The sequence below is a fragment of the Alternaria burnsii genome (genome assembly GCF_013036055.1).
Source record: "Alternaria burnsii strain CBS107.38 chromosome Unknown 28, whole genome shotgun sequence".
In the NCBI taxonomy this organism is placed as follows: domain Eukaryota; kingdom Fungi; phylum Ascomycota; class Dothideomycetes; order Pleosporales; family Pleosporaceae; genus Alternaria; species Alternaria burnsii.
This window is the reverse complement of record NW_024066135.1, coordinates 25014-47143: the sequence shown is the minus strand read 5'-3', so window position 1 is coordinate 47143 and position 22130 is coordinate 25014. Positions and strand designations below refer to the sequence as shown.

The 22130-nt window shown below is 50.5% G+C and overlaps 11 protein-coding genes across 11 annotated transcripts; 6 read left to right on the top strand and 5 right to left on the bottom strand.

The window, feature by feature from the left end:
* Nucleotides 1-1679: 1679 nt before the first annotated feature.
* GT037_011158 (uncharacterized protein) lies at nucleotides 1680-2159 on the bottom strand (the record flags this gene model as incomplete). The annotated part of the gene is made up of 1 exon (XM_038936205.1): nucleotides 1680-2159. The coding sequence occupies one exon, from the start codon at nucleotides 2157-2159 to the stop codon at nucleotides 1680-1682; it is 480 nt and encodes a 159-aa protein (XP_038781101.1).
* A 91-nt stretch (nucleotides 2160-2250) lies between these two features.
* GT037_011157 (uncharacterized protein) lies at nucleotides 2251-3340 on the bottom strand (the record flags this gene model as incomplete). The annotated part of the gene is made up of 4 exons (XM_038936204.1): nucleotides 2251-2317; nucleotides 2365-2886; nucleotides 2935-3185; nucleotides 3299-3340. 4 exons carry the CDS (start codon nucleotides 3338-3340, stop codon nucleotides 2251-2253), a joined length of 882 nt encoding a protein of 293 aa, XP_038781100.1.
* Nucleotides 3341-4768: 1428 nt separating this feature from the next.
* On the top strand, nucleotides 4769-6598 carry GT037_011156 (uncharacterized protein; the record flags this gene model as incomplete). Its single annotated transcript, XM_038936203.1, has 5 exons — nucleotides 4769-4804; nucleotides 4883-4915; nucleotides 4969-5517; nucleotides 6031-6396; nucleotides 6479-6598. The coding sequence occupies 5 exons, from the start codon at nucleotides 4769-4771 to the stop codon at nucleotides 6596-6598; spliced, it is 1104 nt and encodes a 367-aa protein (XP_038781099.1).
* A 456-nt stretch (nucleotides 6599-7054) lies between these two features.
* On the top strand, nucleotides 7055-7954 carry GT037_011155 (uncharacterized protein; the record flags this gene model as incomplete). The annotated part of the gene is made up of 1 exon (XM_038936202.1): nucleotides 7055-7954. The coding sequence occupies one exon, from the start codon at nucleotides 7055-7057 to the stop codon at nucleotides 7952-7954; it is 900 nt and encodes a 299-aa protein (XP_038781098.1).
* Nucleotides 7955-8865: 911 nt separating this feature from the next.
* On the top strand, nucleotides 8866-10799 carry GT037_011154 (duf-domain-containing protein; the record flags this gene model as incomplete). Its single annotated transcript, XM_038936201.1, has 3 exons — nucleotides 8866-8901; nucleotides 8979-9215; nucleotides 9267-10799. The coding sequence occupies 3 exons, from the start codon at nucleotides 8866-8868 to the stop codon at nucleotides 10797-10799; spliced, it is 1806 nt and encodes a 601-aa protein (XP_038781097.1).
* Nucleotides 10800-11120: 321 nt separating this feature from the next.
* On the bottom strand, nucleotides 11121-11797 carry GT037_011153 (uncharacterized protein; the record flags this gene model as incomplete). The annotated part of the gene is made up of 2 exons (XM_038936200.1): nucleotides 11121-11394; nucleotides 11454-11797. Coding segments are annotated over 2 exons (618 nt in total), but the record flags the coding sequence as incomplete, so codon positions are not given.
* Nucleotides 11798-12539: 742 nt separating this feature from the next.
* On the top strand, nucleotides 12540-13090 carry GT037_011152 (uncharacterized protein; the record flags this gene model as incomplete). Its single annotated transcript, XM_038936199.1, has 2 exons — nucleotides 12540-12701; nucleotides 12758-13090. 2 exons carry the CDS (start codon nucleotides 12540-12542, stop codon nucleotides 13088-13090), a joined length of 495 nt encoding a protein of 164 aa, XP_038781095.1.
* Nucleotides 13091-13673: 583 nt separating this feature from the next.
* On the top strand, nucleotides 13674-14213 carry GT037_011151 (uncharacterized protein; the record flags this gene model as incomplete). The annotated part of the gene is made up of 3 exons (XM_038936198.1): nucleotides 13674-13681; nucleotides 13925-14153; nucleotides 14187-14213. 3 exons carry the CDS (start codon nucleotides 13674-13676, stop codon nucleotides 14211-14213), a joined length of 264 nt encoding a protein of 87 aa, XP_038781094.1.
* A 1494-nt stretch (nucleotides 14214-15707) lies between these two features.
* Nucleotides 15708-16706, bottom strand: GT037_011150 (uncharacterized protein; the record flags this gene model as incomplete). Its single annotated transcript, XM_038936197.1, has 1 exon — nucleotides 15708-16706. One exon carries the CDS (start codon nucleotides 16704-16706, stop codon nucleotides 15708-15710), a length of 999 nt encoding a protein of 332 aa, XP_038781093.1.
* Nucleotides 16707-18156: 1450 nt separating this feature from the next.
* GT037_011149 (uncharacterized protein) lies at nucleotides 18157-20428 on the top strand (the record flags this gene model as incomplete). The annotated part of the gene is made up of 3 exons (XM_038936196.1): nucleotides 18157-18283; nucleotides 18333-19291; nucleotides 19337-20428. 3 exons carry the CDS (start codon nucleotides 18157-18159, stop codon nucleotides 20426-20428), a joined length of 2178 nt encoding a protein of 725 aa, XP_038781092.1.
* Nucleotides 20429-20476: 48 nt separating this feature from the next.
* On the bottom strand, nucleotides 20477-21738 carry GT037_011148 (fmn-dependent dehydrogenase; the record flags this gene model as incomplete). Its single annotated transcript, XM_038936195.1, has 4 exons — nucleotides 20477-20629; nucleotides 20678-21183; nucleotides 21229-21566; nucleotides 21611-21738. 4 exons carry the CDS (start codon nucleotides 21736-21738, stop codon nucleotides 20477-20479), a joined length of 1125 nt encoding a protein of 374 aa, XP_038781091.1.
* Between the last annotated feature and the right edge of the window lie 392 nt (nucleotides 21739-22130).

The window sequence follows — 22130 nt, the reverse complement described above, 5'->3', positions numbered from 1 at the left end:
GACGGGCAGAGGTGGAATGTGTGAGGCGTATGTGGAGAGACGCGGGATCAGGGTCTCGTTGGACCGGAGCTGAGCGAGCGAAGGCTTGCGCAGGTACATGTTTGGAGGTAATGGTGCAGGATTTGACAAGGCGCTGACCGCTTCTTGTGCATTGGGAGATGATGGCTGGTGCCATAGGCGCGTTCCTGAGATGTTGTCGTGGTGTGCGCCTACCCCTTGCTCGTAAGCGAGGCTGGTGTCATTCCGTCATCACAGGATTCCAGCCACAGACTGGTGAGCCACCGGCAACCGTCGGCCCGCACCAGCCACGATCACGTGATGTAGATGTATCTTGTCCCTTGCGTCCTGAAGCAGTGTCGTTAGCCGATGAGGCGATATGCTCGGGGTCATTCTGAACACCGAAATCTATAGATATTATTCCAGACGGTTCGGTTGTGTCGATAGCTAGGATTTCCTAGAGACAGCTGTACTTTGGTGAGGGATCGTACGGCTAGGTCCCACCAGTTCCAACAGCTTCACTTCCTTGATAGGCAACTTTCAGAAATGCTGTTGATAACGGCTGGAGCACTGGATCACAACCTGCACTTCCTTGATAGGCAACTTCACAGAAAAACTGTTGATTACGGCTAGAGCTAAGAGTCCACAACCCTAGAAAATGTAGAGACAGCAATTGCTGTCACATGACTATCTTTGGAACCCACCAAAACCCTCACAACCGCTGTTGGAGACAACGATTGCTCGGGCACTGCACGACCCAACGAGCTTCTTACAACGATGTTACTAGATAAGGCGCTTCCTTAGTGCCGTGAAAGGTGAATTTATCATCAATACTACCGACGAGTGCTATGCATCCGGCGACAATCTCATCAAGAGATGAAACATCATAATCGAGAAGGGTGGCGCGACAGCGACGGGGGTAGGACTTGCTGCTGTTGTTTTGAGTACTGCGTCAAGGGCAGCGACCACTGCATCCCTGCGGGGTGAAAGATAAGCAGAAAGGTTTGAGAGCGTTCTCTTGAAAGGAGAACGGACGGATTTAACCATTAGGAATAGGAACAATAGTTTTTATCGCTACCTTGCTGTATTCGGAGGAAGGAACAGGGCGAAGAAGGCATCGTTCATTCTCCTAACATCTGTCCGCAGACGTTCAGTTTCGTCGGCAAACCTCCCAGGCGGTACGCGTAGAGTGCTCGACTAGCAGAGTTCTCAACCGTGAAACAGCCACGCAACAACATCAGATAATCACCAAGACAAAGTTATCGAGCCACCTTAAATAGCTGTAATCACGAGAAAAAGCTGGTGCATTGCTATGTACGGGCCTCTAGAGCACACAGCAGATAAGACTCGTTGGTATCGTAAATTTGCGGCCGCTTCTGGCTTCTTTGGTGGGGAGGCGCCGCAGGCGGGCTCTCACAGAAGCTGTACAACCCCCAACACATTTCTGACGCTTTGACGGATTTTCTGCTTCTTTGTGTGGGTCTGTTTGCTTACGTATATTTGCAATACCTTGTGCTTCTTGCGCATCGACAGGTCATCACTACGATACAGTAGGAAGTCACCCACCATCGGCTTCTTCCTGACTTGCGCAGTTACGGAAGACATCGCATTGACAATTGAGGAACGAAAAGCTCCAACTACAGTATGAACCAACAAAGTTTGATCCTGCCGTTCACCAACGTTCAAAACCAGCTACCATTACCCTCCACACCTTGTACCCGAGGATTTTTCTTGCGCTTAGATTTTGGGAGCGTCTCTAGACATTCTCTTTGAATCTGGCTTTTGACCGCCTCCTCTTCCTGCTCTTCCTTCGTCCTCTCTTGTGCTTGCTGACCTTCGCTTCCAATGTTCGGCGTGATATTGGAAGGATGCACACGATTATGTTGATCCTCTTCTAATTGCATAGGAGCAGACTCTCCACCATTAGATTCTTTATTCCTGTTAGAACGACGGAGAGGCATCTCAGTGACTCGGCCTCTTCCCCTGCCCTTCTTCATGGGCTCGATACCAGATGGAGTATGAGACTCGTCGTTGGTGTCATGTGTCATCGATGTTGAGCGAGTGCCGCCAGATGTCACTGTTGTGCCGTTGTAAGGAGACACGGAGTCGTCAAAATCGCCTGGTTCTCCGACGGTCGAATTCGAGACGCTCACCTCGTTCATGGTCGTGTTGCGTGGACGAACCCTACTGGAGCGTCTAGGACCAGCCGACGCTGCTCGTAGACTCCGAGGGCTGGCTGCACGTCTCCCTCGATTAGCTGAAGCCGATCTTGAACGACCAGAACTTCGCCGAGACCTTATCAAACGAATTGATGCCGATGCTGGAGGTCCGTCGTTAGACGCGTCATCGGTGTTCGATGCTTCTGACCGTGGACGGGGGGTAGTTCGCCCGCTCACCATTCCATCAGACATGAAGTGATCTGGGTATGAAGTCAATGGGGGTACGTCGTGTTCGCTCCCAACCCGCTTCTGCTTGTTCTTGTGGTTCGTAAGAGCCCGGCAATCTTCGGGACGCAGAAATCTAGCACGCAAGGTGTATCCTGGAGGAGTTTTTCGCCGCATAAAGCAGTCTTTGTGATATTCGTTTGATGCTTGGTGCGGACAAGCGGGATCTTCTGCTCCGTGACCAAGAGCCGGATGAGATGCTAGCCCTTCAAGGTCGGGCAAACCACTGCCATACTGACCAAAGGTGTCTCGCAAACAGTTGATGCAACACTTGCGAATGCTGCAAGGCGTATCTCCTCTCTTCCTGTGCTTCTTTGCGCAGATAAGACACGGCCACTCGTCGTCGTCCGTCGTGCTCGAATTCTTCTCTCCGCATTCAGCCGCCATGTGACCGGGTCTGCAGCACCGTCTACAGAATACTGGTATACCCTTGATGTCGATGGGTCTTTGTCATGTTAGTTACTAAGTGCATACTCAGGGTCACTGTGCTTACATAGCTTGAGCTTCAGTACCCTCAAAGTAAACAGGTTTGTTATGAGCTTTCGCAGCTTCTGATAGAGTTGTGAAGCCCCAGATGAGATATTTGTTGTTTCGGAAGTCGATGTATCGGATGTTGAGTTGGTTTACAGTGCTCCATTGCTTTCTCAACTCGTCCTGCTTGGATAAATTGTGCAGCTTGGACATATCGCGTAGATTCCACCCTTCGAGGACTACCCAATAGGTCTCTTCGACAACTCTAGAATCCTGGGAGATAAGTAACCTATCACGTAAGTCTTTCCAGTCCTTTTTGTTCAAGAGCGTTGAATGTACGTTCCAATTGTCCAGACTCAGAATGAGTTCACGTCTTTTGGGCATACGATCGTGTACGGAGACAGCTCGGACGTGTTTGTAAGGTCCATTCAATGAATTGACGTCGTTTAGGATGGTCTTATAAGGCTTTTCCTCCAGTCGCGTATAATCCGTATTATTGAGACTAATATGAATGCGAGGCGATACATCCTTGAGCGTATGGTTTCCAGCATTGGTCGAAGACTTATCCAACCTATCAGTGATGGCCTTAGTCGATCCAGGTAATTTCCAAACGTTGCCTGTTGGCGTTGCTGTTTGGCGCGCTGTTCCTGGAGGGCACGGACTTGTTCGTCGAATTGCATGCGCGCTACTGCAATTTCATTTCTGAGTGCCCTTACTTCATCCATCATCGAACTCATCTCCTGAGCTGATACTTGCAACATGCTTTGTGACGCTGGGTCTGACATCGAATGTTATGCCGAGATGAGGCTGTGTGACTCGGAACGGGGACCTTTGTGAAGGATATAGGGAATATTGTACTATGGTATGTTGGAGAAGTCCTGTATGTAGAGAGGCTACATCAGTAACATTTAAAATCTCTTGCCTGTGAAAGAAACCGCTGATACAAGTAGATTTATATTAGCTTACGTAGCTCTTAGGCTTGGTAAAGAAGCTCTTGACTAGCCGCCCACATACAAACTTAGGCCTTTCACGGCAGTAGATGCGTTTCGGATATCGCGGCTTCACTGTGACCGTTGATGCCGATTATTCAGGGCGGAACGCCATTATGTCCGTAGATGTCAGCGTTATCAACGCCGCCATTGGGTGGAGAAGGAAAGTTACACGTCGTCATGAGCCACACCTCCTCTTCCCTGGGCCTTCTACCTTCCGCGCTCGGAGACACTTCCCCACCTACGTCTGACCGATTACTGACCGCTCGCTTACCCGAAGTACTGCGGTGACCAGCTCCAGCAAGACAAAATGAGAATCATCCGAGAAAAGTGTCGACTGAATCGCCGACTGAATCGCTAAGATCGGGGGCTGAGTAGTCGTGTAGCGTGCATTGGGCCTCGATGCAGCGGTGAGTGTAGCTAAGTAGCACCATCGTCTGGGTGGCCTAGCTCAGTAGACGTTGCGCCTTTATCGGCGATAACAGGGAATAAACGCAATGTGCCGCCACTTCATGGGTCAGTCTCCAGCGCACGAGGCTGTTTGACTCGGCAGATTCAAGGCGCTATTAATCGGCCCCACCAGCATGATTACTCGGGCCTTCACGGGGTGCTCTGTAGGCTCTGAGGGCTGAGCTAAGTGTCAGTGTAGTAGGCAATGTGCTGTTTACACCATCAACACTTCGGTGTAACACAAGGTATATAAGCCGTTACTTACTCGCGCTACAATCGCAGTTGCATGTACAAGCTCCCAAAAGTCTGGTCTTAAGACTGTACTACGCTTTTCAACCGACGAATGACGTGGTTCTATGGATTTCGGTCATAACATCATGACTACTACATGGTTTTGCTGCCCAGCATCGCAACTCCATGGCGCGCTCAAAGAAGCAAACGAACCCGAGCTCTGTAAGTCAAGGAAGTGGCTCGAAAGAGGTATAATGGAAAGATTTTACTCCATGGTCATCAACTTACAGATCTTGACAGGATCCAAAGGCAAAGACAGTGCGCTCTGTACGAGTATGAAGGTTCTTTCAACACATCGATATTTACGGTTCGACTAACATGGATAGTCGTTTGTACTCGACGAAGACTGCAATCCGCAAGAACGAGGCGCGGCCGAAGAAACGATCCGGGACAATGAAGACCCCAAAGAAACCAAGATCGACGTCTTCGACGACTGCGATTGTATAATCTTGTCTGCCAATGTCAAATTCTGTCAACTTCGAATGGATAAGATCGAAAGGCATATCAACAACTCAAAGCGAAAGCCCGATATCATCGCGATTCAAGATCCTCCAACGAAGCTTGCTTATCGGAAATTTCCCTCATACAATATTCATTGGCGTGCTGAGGATAACGAAGACGGGCAAGCGCAGGAGATGACCGCAGAGGATCATCCTAACCATCTGGCATACCAGCCTCCATACGAATCCAGAAGGGAAAGGCCAGAGCGGAATAAGATCACTGGAGGACAGAAAAAATTATCCAAGGTTGCTTTTCTCATTCATCGCTCCATCATAGGCGTCGAACTTGATGAGCCAGCACCTGGCACACCTAATCGTGGTAGGGTCGCCACTCTACACGTCGATACTGGCCAAGGATCACTTGCCATACACAACGTATACAATTACGACGGCAAACTCGAGGTTCAGCCACTTTTGGATCTTTGTCGGGACGAGCAAGAAGCGCATGTATGCGTAGGAGACTTCAATTGGCATCACGAGCTCTGAGGAGGCGAAGACGCAGGGCAAGTCCACAAAAAGGCACAGGAGCTTGTCGAATCTATGTAGTTATTGAACGTCCCTCTCGTATGCATGAACGAGAGGGGCGTCGCCACTTATTCGCGTGGAGTGCGCGGCGAGAGCAGATATGAAAGTGTTATCGACCTTGTTCTGATTGGCGATGTGCTGAAGGATCAGGTGCGCTACGAACTTCCCGATGTCAAGGGTTTTGATTCAGATCACGCCGTTTCTTCGTTGACAATCGATATGAGGATGGCGAGAAAGTCGGTCATACGCTATGGCTGGGACGGAACCGATATACCAGCATACCGGAGGTTCATCGAACAGCGTTTGAGAACCATCGCCCGTCCTCGACATCCAACAGAACACGACGTTGACGAGGTTTAAAAGGCTTTGATATCGAGGGCCATCGTTCCGGCTATTAATGAATTTGTTCCCACCATCGAGGTATTTGCCCATGAGCCGCAAGAACCATCATCGATCCCCACCACGCCCGCGCAAAAGAACCGTGCTTGGCGTCGTGCTGTCACCAAATGGACCCATAGTAGACAAGGCGTTTTCCGTACCGCCAAGAGAGCTCGCAGCTGGGGTTTACCAAGACAGCTGGATTTCACTCCAGACTTCGACATCGGCCGTGGCCCTATCAAATCCAACCGTGACAAGGCAGAATGCTATGTCGATTCGATCTGGACGAAGTGGGAATACAAAGGACCCCCTAAGAACTCACAGCCCAATACTACTTCTTCGGAAAGCTCGGTAGGTACAACCCGATGATAGAGGGCTCGCTGTGGTTGGTAGATGCCTCTAGGAGATGACACGGACGCTGATACAAATTCAGGACCACCCATCAATGCCGCGCACATCGAAGCCACACTTTCCATTGCCCCACATCAACCTTGACAAGGACACACGAGACATGACGCAACGGATAGTGGAGGGCGAGGTCAAGAAGCTTTAAGGGATGCGAAGTTGCGTAAAGCCTCTGGTCCTGACGGTGTCGCATTTGAGGCCCTTAAGATGTGCATCGACGAGATTATCATCCACTTAACTTGGATCTTCCAGGCTTGCAACGACCTAGGATACCACCTTCCAGATTTCAGAGATTCCATTACGATCGTTATCAAGAAGCCTGGTAAACCCGACAATCATCCGAAATCTTACCGGCCTATCGCACTTCTCAATGCAATTGCAAAGCTGTATGAGCGTCTTTTTGCGAATCGCCTCAAAGATGTCATAATACGGAGAAAAATGCTGCCGAGATTACAATTCGGAGCCCCAGGACGAAACACCACCTTAGCCATCGAGAACTTGACGAACTACGTATACTCGGCCTGGCAACGCGACGAACTTGTTAGCTTGCTTGGACTTGATCTCACCGGTGCCTATGACCATGTCGATCGAATAAAGCTATTGGATGACATGGTCCGCAAGGAACTCCCGGGTTGGCTTATCAAAGCAATCTGGTCCTTCTTGTCCGATCGCCGTACCTACATCCACATGCCTGGTTACGAGGGTCCTGAATACTGGATCGACGTTGGTCTCCCTCAGGGAAGTCCACTTTCCTACAGCCATCCGCTTCCTGCAATCCATATCCAAGGCCGCACGCGATAATATTCGGAAGATCTTATTGCTTGAGGACCGCGAATCCGTTGCCTCTCCTGAGAGTCACGGTAGAGGGTTCATCGAGATCTGCCAAGCTCATCCACAACTCAAAGTTGAGCGCGTCATCAACCTTTGGAGAAATGTATTTCCCGTATCACATAAAGCAAGGGCCGACTACTTGCTAGCTACCCGCCATCTGGACGCGGGATTCATGAGCCCTGATCGTTGTCCCGCTGACCTCATTACTCATGCGGTGGGCGCATGGAGCAAGGAAGCTACAGTTCTGCCTTCGCTCGACATGCCGCATGGCTTCTATACTCTCGTCCTTGACGGCGAACCCGTGTCTGAACACACCTCGCATGTGTTCCGCATTGTCCAACGCGATGTCGCCTGGCAAGCCACTCTCGAAATCTGCTATGCTCGTAAACTCCTACCGCAACCTTCCTGGCTCGACTGGCGACTTCACACTAGCGGCTTCACCTTCGAAGGGCTTCCTGAGGCAGTTCACGCTCTTACGATGAATAGCCCTCTCGTCAGAACGAATTTTTCCCTTCACACACCTTACGACGTTGAGCAGTTGCTGCGAGAGCACGAAGGGTGGACAGCAAAAGACTGGGAAGTTGGTTGGGCATCACACGAGCCGCGCGAGTTCCAAACGGAAGCGCCGCTACCTCCCTGGCACCTCCTTCGATGGCAGCATGTCATCGGTTGAGTTTGCACATAGTGCGAGGCCATGGAGAGGTTCAGGGCGGGCTTTAGAACCGCGTCGCACTTCCGATTGCGCTCTGGCAGAGAGACAGAACATGGGTCATGAGGCACCGCGGCTGTAGTGATATTCGCATCGCATGTGGTTTTTTAGAGGCAGTAGCTTGTCCATTTCAAGCGATCTGAAGGGGATGATCACAGGACAGTCAGCGTGGTATTGTTGAGATTGTCATGTCTAGACGTGCACAGGCGGAGGCTTTCCTTTGTGCGTCGACGAACCATTAGTAAAGTCCTGCTGTAAACTCTTTCCGAGTTTCAGACGCCCTGCTTGCTTGCTTTGAAGTTCCGCCCTGCTCGCCAACCTCCGTAATCCACGTAATCACGGCTGCAGCCAATCACACACGTTTCTAGTTTGAAGAACTACATTCCACGCTTTTGTCTCATCTATCACGACCTTGGAGGCCCTGCAAGCAGTGCAAGCAGGGCGTGATATCATGCGAATTGCAGCGCGCCAGTCAGTCATTTGAATGCTTTGTTGACTGTACAAGCCGCATCTCGCAACATGTGCTAAGCCGGATGGAGCTAGCGGAACGCCGAGACAAAACCGCGCGGCAAACACGTGATGATGGAAAGTGAATCTCCTGATCCCAGCCTTGCACGTCGTTGTAGGGAATCATAGAGCGCCCTCCAATAGCCAGCCACCTAACAACACTCGGATTTTGCCTGCAACGACTGCGCCCCGCAGGTCAGGTGCTAGCGCGATGTAGCGGGTCGCGCTGGCGCTTTGGCGATCGTCAGCCTTTGCGACATCTCGAATGTTCTGCGTCATCTCGTTATCTGGCTACACCTTCCAACCACGCCTTCGCATGCCATCAAAGCGTGATACGGCTTCGTAATCGTTCGCAAACAATTTCCGAGATGGACGTTCAATCATACGTGTATGACCTTTCACAAGTAAGTGCCTAGAGCTAATGTGCCGGCGCGCGTTTTCGCGACGTTTTGTAGAAGCGCCTGGAACTAACTGCATATAGGGTCTTGCGCGGAGCATGTCGATGCAGTTTTTAGGCATACAGATTGACGCTGTATATCATACCTCTATCGTGATTGATGGTATCGAGTACTACTACGGCCAAGGGGTACAGACATGTCAGGCGGGAGCTACACACCACGGACGGCCCATGGAAGTCATCAAGCTTGGACGAACTGCACTTCCCATGGAAGTTATATTGGAGTACCTTGAGTCCTTGAAGGAGATCTATACCCCAGAGGTATCGTCTTAATCATCTCTAGTACTTAGGCTATGCTGACGGTAGATTTAGGCCTACGATCTGTTTGCGCACAACTGCAACAACTTCTCCAACGACTTTGCCATGTTCCTCGTAGGCAAGGGAATACCAGACCACATCACGTCACTCCCGCAGACCGTCCTCAATACGCCGTTCGGGCAGATGCTACGGCCGCAAATCGACGCCGCTATGCGACCCATCACCCAAGCGCCGACGCCGCAGCCGATACAACCACAAGCCAACTCGAGGCCTTCGAACGGATACACATCCAATGGCACCTCGCCGGGAGGAAGCGCATTAGAGATGAACACGGGCAGGGTCAACAACATAACAGCGTTGAAAGACGTGGATCGCCTTCTCGACCTAGCCAAGGATCGATCTGCAATCATCTTCTTTACGAGCTCTACATGCGCGCCATGTAAACTAGTATATCAGCCGTATGACGATCTCGCCGCCGAGAACGGTACGAAGTGTGTCTTCATCAAGATAGACTTCAGCCACGCCGAGCGCTCGATCAGCACCCGTTATCCGAACGTTCGCGCGACACCAACTTTCATAACATACCTCAGAGGCGAGAAGCGAGACGAGTGGAGTGGCGCTGATCCAAGGCAGCTGCGGAACAATGTGGAGATGCTCGTCAACGCTGCATTCCCAACCCATCCCCATCTCGAGAAGAGCACACCAATGCTGTTGCGGCAAAGTCAAAGACCAGTCAAGTTCGCAAAGGTGCCACCAATGGAGAAGCTGGTCGCGAAGATGGGGGATGCTGGAAAAGACCCGGCTGTCTCGTCCATTGTGTCCTTCCTCCAAATGCGCGAGCAATCTGGAGCCATGGAAGCGCCATTGAGCGATCTACCGCAGTTTGCCCACTTTCTGAGGACAAGCACTTCAGTTCTCCCACTAGAACTTCTCTTCACTGCTCTCGACCTGCTCAGAATATCGCTGACCGACGTGCGTGTAGCTGGCTTCTTTGCAGAAGAACACAAAGGAGCCACAGGCACACCAGCTACTATCCACCATCTTCTCGGCCACGTAGATAAGCTTGGCGAATCTGCGCCGTACCCGCTCCGACTCACGACGCTACATCTCGCATGCAACCTCTTCACCTCGCCGCTCTTCATACCACACCTTCTCGCTCCACCACTTTCATCCACGCTCATCTCGATCTTAACGACCGCCCTCCTCGACGAGAAACACCCCGCGCTCAAAGCCTCCGCTCTCAGCCTAGCAATGAACATGACATCCTCCAACCATCAGATACGAATGAAGAAGCACAGCGCGAATCCATCGCATGCGCTATCTTCGGAGTTTGAGCTACCGGAAGCGGAGCAGGGCGAGCTGCTTGCTTCGCTGCTAGAGAATATCGGTACTGAGGAGCAGTGGAGCGAGAATCAGAAGATGAGCATTATCTGTGTTGGCTGGTTGGTGTATGCCGCCGATCTGCACGGGGAGCTGAGGGATACATGGAAGGTAATGGATGCCGCGGGTACGATATCGAAGATTGCAGCGAAGACTGCTGAGGATAGGTTAATGGTGAAGGAAGTGATGAGCTTACTTGAGGCATAGCTCATATGGTGAGGATGTATGATGGGTAGTGACACATGGATGTCGATTCTAGTCCACACGCAAATGGCACGTTCCGGAACCGAATCAATCCGTATCCCAATATGCTTCTATGGTCTCCCCTGGAATGTATGTTCTGATTTCATTCTCCCCGAACCGCACCCGCGTGACCGCCTCGGTGGTTACCTGATGATCCGAGTCCTTTTGTACCCGGGATCTCGAGGCCGCATTTTCCGACGCGACATTCGATATTCGCTTTGCTGTTTCCGAGGGGGGCGACAACAGGCCCATCTTGATCGCTTGTCGTGACGTCCTCGGCGACGGCTAATTATCGGATGCCTCTATGCGAGAACGCCTAAGTGCGATTCTCTCCGCCGCGTATTTCCGAGCATGCCCATCCGCTACGCGCGCGCCCTTCTTGTTGTGAGCAGCCTGTCGCTTCGCCGGTCGCTTCGCCTTCTTATCAATTCTCACAATATCTTCGTCGCCATTCGGGAGTTTGATCACCCTCCACCCGGGTGGAGCGGCATTCCAGCAATGCGAAAGACTCCGCGGTTCGTTGCGGTACGGCTCACCATGCAGTCTCTCAAATGCGCGGCTGGTGCATGTTAGCCATTACCGAAGCCACAATACTCAGTCTTGGTACGTAGCGCTTACTGTGCAGCAAATGAGGCCAGTCTGTCGGCTACATCGTTGCCTGCATCACCCGAGTGACCTTTGACCCAGCAAAAGTCTGTTATCCCGCCTGCTTTCCTGCGCCGCCTCAGAATCTCGACGATTGCTTCGATGAGGTCCATGTTCGCGAAGGAAATTCCTTGAGGTTTCTTCCAGCTTCTAATCTTTTGTCTCGTATGCCAGAACTTTACCGCCCCGATGGTATATGTTGAATCGGCGACGATGAGAGCTTTTTCCGTCCATTGCAGTCTTGTCAACACGTCCCAGAGTGCAGTCAGCTCCGCGCGTTGATTGATTTGATTCTCGTCTACGGAACCACTGCTGTTCCTTTGGAAACGTCAGCCAAAGGCCCATCACGATCTGTTGCGACGTATGTTTGTTAGGTAAGGATTTCTCCTGATACTTGCCTTGGATCATTTGGGCCGAAAAAGACACCGGCGCCAGCGGCAGTCTTCTTGCCCTTTTTCAGCGCGCTACCATCTGTGTACACGACTGTGCCTTGGTAATCTTGAGGTCTAATGTCGCTCATATCGGAGGATTTAGCTTTGCAGTAAAGTTGTCAGGTCAGGGCTTTAGACATTGCGTTGAATAAAGGAGATGCTAATACGGAGCTGATGCCAGTGTTTGCACCTCATATAACGGAACAAGAGGTGACCCGTTCAAGCCTGGCTCCAAGGCGGTATTCTCGGGCTGATCACCAACTCTCTGGATACTATCACTACATGAACAATGACCGTTGCTTAAGATACTAAATGGTTGTTGGGAGAGATTCTGTGACGGCATTTACGCTCATTTGAAGCTCGGTGAACACTGGTCAGTTCCATCTGAATCTGCCACAGATGCTCGTGTAGTTGGCAGGCGTTAGAGGCACCGGAAATTACGTGAGTGAGAACATTGCCGGGGCGACATACGGTGAAAACTAGCGTTTCTGCGCAAAGCCAAGGGGCATCTATCAAATGCTGCGAGCAGCGCTGTTGGAAACAAGTACGGATTTACCTCCCATCTTTCCAAGTCTACCCAAAGCTTTTGCTATCATCTGCTCCTTCGTTACTCTGACGCTGCAACACCATGCTTCTTAATTCTATTTTCCACATCACTCTCGCTAGTCTGATCTTTTCGAGAGATGACTCCTGTACCATGACCAACAAAACCATTGCCGCTCATCTTTTGAAATACCGGTTTGACCAAGATGCCGTCGTTAAATTGCTTCGTGGGCCAAAAGCTTTACAGGTATGTCTATAGCCTTTGTTCGCTGAACTGTGACTAATCTACGCCGTTCTTCACAGGATAAGATGCTTGCCTCTCTGTGCTCCTTGATCCGGGAGGAATGCAGGCGAAGCACTACCTTTGCTACGGCATTTAAAGGCCACGTGGTTATGCCATGCCGGAAGCCCGCGTTGTTTGACATAATTGGCATCAGCAAGGAGTACAAGCTGTACATTCCAGTGCGCAAGACTATACTCGCGTTAGCAATCTGTCGAGGACCTCTTGGTAACAGATCTCAATTGGAGCTACGCTTGTGCCATCATAGCTCCAGCTCCCTGGATCCGGAAGAAAGCGGTGTCGAATGCGTTAACGACGGGAAGCATCAGAGCCACCAGTTCCCACGTCCGGAATGAAGCGATCTCGAATGCGACGTCGAAGACGATTATTGGTCATCTGCTAGGGAATGGCTGAGAGCGCGATATGGTGAACAGCAGCCTAGACCAGACGTTGCGAAAGAGCCTTTTCGATTCCTCGGCCTCCCTGCAGATCTATGATGGATGGTGTACGAGTATGTGGTGGGCAAGCAAATCTGGCCTTGGTATCGCAATTTCGGTCCGACTTATCCGGCCCAACGTGAACGGTATCCTACCGGCTTGAGAGAAAGGCCACGCATTCCGGGCCAGATGTATGATTACGTATACGATGATGAGCAACGAGAAAAGCGGAACCTCGCTATACTGCTACGCAAGACCTGGTTCAACAGCATATCTACCGGCGTCTACCCAATGACTTTCGCGAAATCCTAAAGTCGGTGTTGGGAGACGGAGGACTCGTTTTCAGGCTTGCCAGAAGAAACATATTTCGGCCTAGGTCCGACTAAAGCAGAAGAAGTATCTGCGAAGAGTTTACCGCGTGTCAATCGTCAGATTCGCAAAGAATATGCGACGGTCGTGTGGGGCAAATCCATAAAGCGATCCAACGACCTACATAAATTCGATGACACTGTACGGTATTTGCGAACATTCTGTACACAATTCGACCTGCTGGGGCATGTATTCGAACCTCGAGATCCTTTGGTGTTGAGCCGCATATCCCTGAGTTTCATCAATAAAGATTATCTCACATTTGTCGGGTACGATTGGACGGAGGACTCGATCAGGAAAGACAAGTCGAGCTGGCGCCCAATTGGCGGTTTGGAGTTGCTAAGTCATATACACACTTTGCAGCATCTGAACCTCCAGTTCCACTTATCGAGGAGTCAGCACTTTCTCGGTGATTACGAGATCACGGAGTATGACCCATGGATTCATGATGACCTTGTCGGACGGGGGTTCTGTCAGAAGGAATTTGTCGACATCATTCTGCCGTTGGGTTATGAGTTACTCCGAGGCATCAAAAAGGTCACGATTTCCGGACATGTGGGCAAGTCAAATCACGAGAAATGGGAACCTCTTTTGCGCGACCAGTTGCCCCCATGGAATCCTGTTCTGCGCCGCCATTGGCCCTTAGGCAAACCCCGAGAAAGGCGCGACATGACAACCGACGTCGCCAGGATCCTGGCCATGTATGATAGAGAGCTGTAAGTAGTTTCAATGCCGTGTACAATCTGCTTCCGCTAACCCGAACATCAGTCCGCCGATCTGCCGCTGCTCAAAGCCATGTCAGTGGTGGTGGTCTGAACGCCGGGAGGAGGATGGGGAGTGGGATATGAATTGGTTAGAACATGTGAGCCCCGAGTCTTCCTGTGAAGACTGAGAAAAGGCCACACGATGGTGGTGTACATATCAGTTGGAACAATTGAAGATGGATATGCTGCACCAGATACTGAGGTAGACGGTCGGATGTCACTTTGCAATGCTATGCGTTTCGGGTGGCTCTATATGTATCCGCACAACATGGTCGTTTTTCATTGGGACTGGAATGGGAAGCTCTCGGACGGCTCGTTTGCGCCGGCCGGTACTTACAGGTTCCTCGTGAAGGCGCTGCACATCTTTGGTGATGCGTTCAAGGAGAGCGATTACGATACTGCCGAAACAGTAAGCTTTAGGATTCAGTACGCGTAGAGGGACGCATCAGGCGAAGAAACCCATTACTGCATGCTTTTCAGGACACCATTGTGGAGTGAGTCTTGCGCAGAAGCACTAACCCACACCCCTTAACATGCACTACAAGAGATACGCCTAGAACGCGTGCGTTTTATTGTCGAGAAAGGTTATTCTCTTACACACTGCGTAGTCACTTCTATACAGCATGTTGATAATTGCTTGATAATTACAGATCTTATTTCTGTCGTAGCCTTATTAGAAAGTAGTGTCTAGAAGCAAGCGAACCTTTGTTATCTCTTATCTCTTCAGCTACAAAGAAGAACACCCGAAGTCGTTAAGGAAAACTAGTAGCATATTACAGCATGTGATTTCGTCGTTAAATAACTGCAAGCACACGCAAGTGTAGAATGACTTTGATTTAGAAAAGAGCTTTTCCTACACGATCTCAACAACTGTCGGCTCAGTTGGATATAGAACTTTGATATCCTGTAGGTCGGTCATACCGGACCTTGTCTCGTTGAAGCCACTCTCTGGTTCCAGAAGAAGCCCGATACGTTCGTAAATATGAGCATCCGGACGTAGGCGTCGAAGAACAAGCGAAGCACGCACTTGACGTGAAGGCAAATCTGCCCTAGTCTGTACACACAATAGCAAGCAAATCCACTTGTCTCCTGCTGACCTTGTACGAATATGTACAGAACTAACCTCTGGCTTGTGATCTGGATGTATGGGATGCTCGAATCCGTTTGAGAAGCGAACAACATGTTCCAATACCTCTCCTCTGATGTAACCTCGTTCACAAAGTTTCTGGTACAGTGTGACACTTGCGCATCGACCACGGAGACGAAGTGTTCCTGAGCAAATTTCTCCAAACTTGTCAGTGGTCTTGGGAGATATCTCGCACTTAAGAATATCTACACAAGATTCGTATTGTGGGACGGGTACATCGAGAATATCGGGCTTTACAACATTTCCGTTGTAGAATTCAACAGCGCCATCTACACTTGCCCAGGACCATGACGGTGCTCTCCACAACGGCTTTAGGGTTCTTGTAAGCCACGCCAGATCTTTTGCTCCAGATCCCAGCAAGGTACTCGTCGTCTGACTGTGCAAACCGTTTTGCTAAACCGCCCAACTTCACCAGTTTGTCGGTGGAGTAGCTTAGTTGCAGTCGTGTATACATCGTAATGTTACTTCTCCAGATTACCGATCGATTCGTAAGCTCCTGACTTGGCCCTTCATGTATAAACGTCTTCGGTGCCAATATGAAATTTTCAAGCTTGGTAATGCCACGATACTCACACCGAGCCTCCTTGACGCATTTGAAGAACAACTCGTTTGATGTGAAATGCAAAACTCTTGGTGATAGTAAGCGTTCTTGCAGAACCCAAGCGCGGCTCGAAAGCGGATGTAAAGCGTCGAATTTCTTCCCCTCGTATGACAAGTCGTCAACATGAGGGAAGAAGCTTTTTCGAAAGAGAAAGCGATATAGTTTCTTATCTTGAAGACGGCCAGTAACCTCGAATTGATGCCACTGTCGAAAGAGACCCTCATCACAGGATTTTGATGCGGTTGCCGCGAGTGTGACTACAGCATCTTGGTAGACTGTGGCCATTTTCATTGCTTCTCTCGCCCAGTCAACCTGGTCGTCCTGTATTATGCAAAGGGTATCGCACCAAATGTATCGCAATCCTAGGGCTTTCGTCACAGTGATTGCTTCTCTGAGAGTGAGTGACAATTGCTCCAAATGATAGCGCTCTTTCAATGCTGGCAGATTCTTTCGGGTTGTGTTCAAGGGTTGCGAACTCCCCCAACAGTGGCTCAGAGCAACGTAACGTCCTCGCTTACCAGTCGTCTCTACAAGTGCAATGCTCGACTCGTGGCTGGGTCGTCCCAGATCGAGCAATCTTGTTGGAAGAGGGCGATCGGACGCACCTCCGTGGTGACCATGATGCATAACACAATTTGTGATCCAGTCGTTCATGATTTTGAATGCCTGGTTAGATCCAGTAGAGCCACATGTTAACCTGGCCGCTTTGAAGTGCATCCAGGGCGTCGAAACCTGTTTATTCCCTATCGCATCTGCTTTGACTTAGCGACCTTAGTCATCAAGCTTCGATAGGACTCAAACCTGTAGCTGCATAGATATCGACTATCAGCTGATCGCTGGGATCATCTGAGAACCAAATTTCAACTTGCCTTTCTCCTTCACGTCCTCCGTACTGTGCTCTGACATCATCACAGTCAAGGTCGGTAAGTATATCCCCTTCTTTTTAGATACGCCATTCTCCGAGCTTATCAATGTCTAGAGGGTAACCATAGTGGAACGATACTATGAGCTTCGTTGGGACGGAATCCTTTCTCCCAAGACAGTCAAGCCAACCGCGGCAGCCTCGTACGATAACGTTACAGCTCACGCAGAGCCGGGCCGAGAGATAAATGGTGCTCCAAGAGACTTCCGTACTCAGATAACGAGGTGTTAGGTTTTCGAAAGATTTGCAGATCGTGCATACGGTAAGAGTGCGTCCTGAATCATACAGTAATCGTGTTGTTGCTTGGGGGGGAAGAATCGGTCGAGGGGCCGAAGACTTGTTTCCCATGACGCAAAGGTGAACCCAATCTCTCGGCAAGCTGTACGATGTCGCATATAGTAAACAGGTACTAGACGGTAAAATGTGGCTATGGAGACCGCGTTTTCAGGATGATGTTGAAGCTGGTGAGTTGCTTCAGCCGCACCTGGGCATTTTCTCGGCAGTTATGCCTAATGGCTTGGCTGACTTGCGACGCTGGATTGATTCTGGAGTTCTGAATCCACCGTTGTAAGGGTGAAGTACTCTTGCTCTATAGAACCCACGCGTGAGGAAGGTCTGTGGTGCAGCGCTTGTGCGCTATGGTGTTATCGCTGCAAGCCTGCCCAGGCGAACTCCAACCATGACCGCCCACCGCGGCCACAATCTACCTCTACCGACATTGTATCTATAGATGAGTAGTGTTGCATAGGTCCGTACATTGATCTACGAAGGATCTTGTGATTGTAACTATGGTCATTGCATGCACGGACACTTGGGACAGACTAACCAAGAACGGAAAGAGACTCCGAGATAGCGCATCATGCAGACCCCGCTGTTCCTACGTCCAATCCGTCATCTACAACCAACCCAGACGCTTTTACTCTCAATCCTAGTCAAGCACGCTCTTTCCCATCATGGAACGCGAGTTCTTCAGCTCTACCTCTTTCTGACGTCATGCGCAGTGAACGTAACCGTAATGCGACACGGAAACATTCGCAACCGCGCCGAACTCACAAACTAGGCGGCTGCTCAACCTGCCGGCGCCGCCATGTCAAATGTGATCAGTCACGGCCATGCTGCTCTGTCTGCCGTAACGCTGGCCTGCAGTGTGAAGGGTTTCCCTCCCAAATTCGCTGGGCTTCCATGTCCACCGGCCCACCAGCTCTGAAGTCGACCCAGATACCGCCATCCACGCCATCTGCCCAGAGGCCAGCAGCGTCTCAAAGCACAACGACGTCTCAGGACGCATCGTCAACACAACCAGATAAACGTCTGCATCCCATTGGCTAGATATCAGATTCGCACTAACAGCCTGCCAGAGCAGTCTGGGGAAGCAGCCTCTCCCGACGGCCCGCAACAAGACGTCCAAGTGCCGAGGGATTCTATTCTACCGCCCCAAAACTCCTCACCAGCAAATGCCACGCTCCTCTTCCAGGACATCGCGCCGAGCAGCGCCGAAATTTCCAGCCATCCACCAGCATGTCCGTCTTCTATGCTTCCGTTGGAGGATGTACGCCACATGGAAGGTGACACAGGGATCGAGATGAACGAATCTGATCTCTTCAGCTACCATTCTGCCAGATCCTTCTCTGACTTGGAGTCGTTGCTCGACAACTCCGCCGTCCTCGGGTGGAACGACTTGTTTGGCTCTACGACGAGTTTTCCTATGCCTGTCATACATGATGAAACATATCACGATTCGCTTGAAGTTTTAGCGAATGTTGCTAGTCACCCACATGGATTCAATGATGGAGATCAGTTTCTACAGCATACTTACGAAGCCGAACCATCGCTGAGTGGACAAAGTATGGGTACTTTCGCAGCAGTCGCAAGCCCACAACCTCCTCCATATGCACAAACGGAATTAGATGGTGCTGAGGTCCTAGAAGATGCAAAAGGTCTTCTAAAGCACTTTCGAGATGTCGTGATTTCCCAGTTCGCACCGCTGCCGATGCACTCAAAGTCGCCGTGGGAGATTCTCAATTGGAGCAATGCCGTACATACTCTCGCCGATATAACGTTTCTCCAGAGTTCCAATCTCAAACACGCAAACTTGGCTAACCTGTTCGCTATCATCGGTTGCTCTGCACATACCATTACCAAGACACAGAACTATACTGACGTTCTTTCGCACCAGAGAGGTGCCCAGATCCTGGATTATGCCTCAAGGCATGCTAAGAGCCATATGCAGGAGTCTCTGAAATCGGAAACAGCTGGTCCGGGAAAATCCAAGTACAAAGACCAGCTAATGGCTCTCTTCAGTCTCGTTGCGCTTGCGGTATGAAACCCATCATGTTGTGGATATCGTGCTAAATGTTAGTAGACACTGAGCGGCAATTCGGCCGACGCTAGATGCTACATTATCGATGCGGAGCGCCTGTTGAGATTACGAGGACTGGCCAAGCGAGATGTCTCTCGCAAAGCTCGATTACTACACCACGTGTATACCTGGCTCCGGATTGTTGGTGAAAGCACTTTTATCTTGCATGACCTCACCAGCGCCGGTTTTCATGAAAAGGTAGAAAGGATGATACAGAAAAGCACGGCAGTTTCTAGCGTTTCGTCAGCCTCGGAGCAGAACGCAATGTTGGCAGATGAACATCCTCAACTCGACGATTTTCTTCGAGTGGAAACACACGGTCCAGATAGCGATGTTCACATGGGAACATCAAAAGACCAGGAGGCTGGTCTCCGAGATATCCACCTTTCAGATCCTCGCGAATGGCCAAAGACACTCTATATGGATATTTATGGAATTCCAGAGGACTGGCTCAGCCTGGTATCGCAAACGACCAGAGTCGCCAACATCATTGACTTTCTAGAGCGAACGACCGAGCAAACGCCGCGGTCCTTCACGGACTCTCTACAAAAGAAGACGACACGACTAGAGCACATGATATGCTCTTTTTCCGCTAAGCACAGCGTTTTTGAGACTTCTGTGCCGTCAGAGAGCAATAACGAGATTACACCCAATCATTCGATTTCCAGTCGAGCGATGTTGAGAGCAATGGGCTCGGCGTTGGTGATATTCTTCTATCGGAGGATTCGCAACGTCCATCCTTTCATCCTGCAGTCGCATGTCAACGACGTCATCACAGCACTACGGGACTTCGATATCGCACAAGGTCCCACAAACATGATATCTTTAGGTACGCCATGGCCAGCTTTCATCGCTGGATGTGAAGCGCTGCCAACGTCTTCCCGGGATTGGTTGATGGGGTGGATGGAGAAGGGTGCAAGTCGATCCGCTTGTAATGGCTTCACTGCCTCACAAAAGGTCATGCGAGAGGTATGGGAGCAACGTGACGTCGCGGGGGCCATACAAGATCCTGAGAGCGGCATCTCCAATAGAGGCAAAGTTTACTCCTGGGTTGATGTGTTGCGAGAGGGTAAATTCTGGCTGATGCTATACTAGTTGGCGTGCATAATTGAAGTCATCAATCATACCATTCCTACATCTACATCAAAGCTTTGCAAGGATACCGTTGCCTTCCAAGACACTCAGATGGTTCGTCGTTATTTCTTTAACGGAGCGGCAGCCAGCCAAGGCCATCGTTGATCTAAACTCCTCGTACAGGATGCGGATACCCAATTCTACGCCCGCTTGACCTTTGTACTGCAAGGATGTTAGTGGCAGGGCTGGTGTGTGCCTAGAAGAACTTACAGCTAACCCCCATATCGCGACTCGTCCGAAAAAGCAAAACTCTGCCCCAAGTGCGACAGCCTTAAAAATATCTGAACCTCTCCGGATACCACCATCCATGGCGATCTTTATGCGTCCTTTGGCGACTGGAACACAGGAACGCAGCGCATCTAACGTCGCTGGCACACCATCGAGCTGACGTCCCCCGTGATTCGAGATGATGACACCATCGACACCCGTAGCCACGGCTTGTTCAACGTCTTCGGGCGACGAGACTCCTTTTAGCCATATCTCCATCTTTGTATGCTTCCGCAACCACGGGATGACTTCTTCCCATTCCAGTGTATCGTCGAAAGCTGTGGGCCCGTTGCGCTTGGTCTCGTCATCACCAAAGTCGCCCTCCCCACTGGACAGGATATTTGGGAAGGACAGATCGTTCGGCAGGGCGAAGTTCGTGCGCATTTCTCCTAGCCGTCGTCCTAGCACCGGTACGTCGACAGAGAGGAAGAGGGCTTTGTAGCCAGCTTCTGTCTATATGTCAGTCTGCACTTGCAACGCTGTGGGTCACTTACTCTCAGCCCTTTCCAACAGCTGTAGGGTACGATTCCTGTCTCTCACAACGCACATTTGCATCATGTACGGATTTCCAGCCCCTTCGGCTTTGACATCCTCTAATGCAACGTTTGAGTATGAGGACAAGGCCATCGGTATCCCCGCCTTGGCCGCTGCCCTTGAGGTCGCCAGTTCTCCGTCTGGATGTGCTAAACAATGCATCGCCGTTGGGCTGATTCCGCAGGGGAAACTCGCCTTGTAACCAAAGATTTCTGTGGTCAAGTCCAAACGAGAGACGTTTCGAAGAACGCGAGGCCGAATCTTGTATCGATCGTAGGCCGAAACATTGTCCCGAAGCCTAATCACATCAGAGATTGCCAAGTGGAGAGGTTGATTACGAACGTTATCATGTCCATTGCGCCACCATTGTAGAAATCGCGATATTCTTCTAAAAGACGTTTTGTGCCTTCCTTCTCAAGATCCTGGATTGAGAAGACTAGAGGGTCAAGATTCGATGCCCGGTTTGCCATGGTTGAAACAGAAAGTATGATGTTGTAAGGTGGCTGTCTGTCGCAGAAGTTCTGTTGCGCTGTAGCCACTCTTTTACGCAATGCGGAGTTTCTCTCCACTTACGATTGTGCAGTTCTCAGGATCTCTTTCCAATGATTGGAGATGATCTTTCAATTATGCGTTGTTGCTCGACAGTCTCCGCCTGATGCTATGAGCGATGCGACACTCCCGGGCGAGATAAGCTAGGTATCTAGAAGCGCACTTGGACATCATGTGCTACACATTTACCGATATGAGAGCCGGAACGATTTGGCGTGGTGCTTACGGAACAACATACTGGATCAAGTTTTCAATCGACATCTAGACCCTCACGATGTGACTGATCAGCGTGGTCGGAAACAAGTCAGTCAGA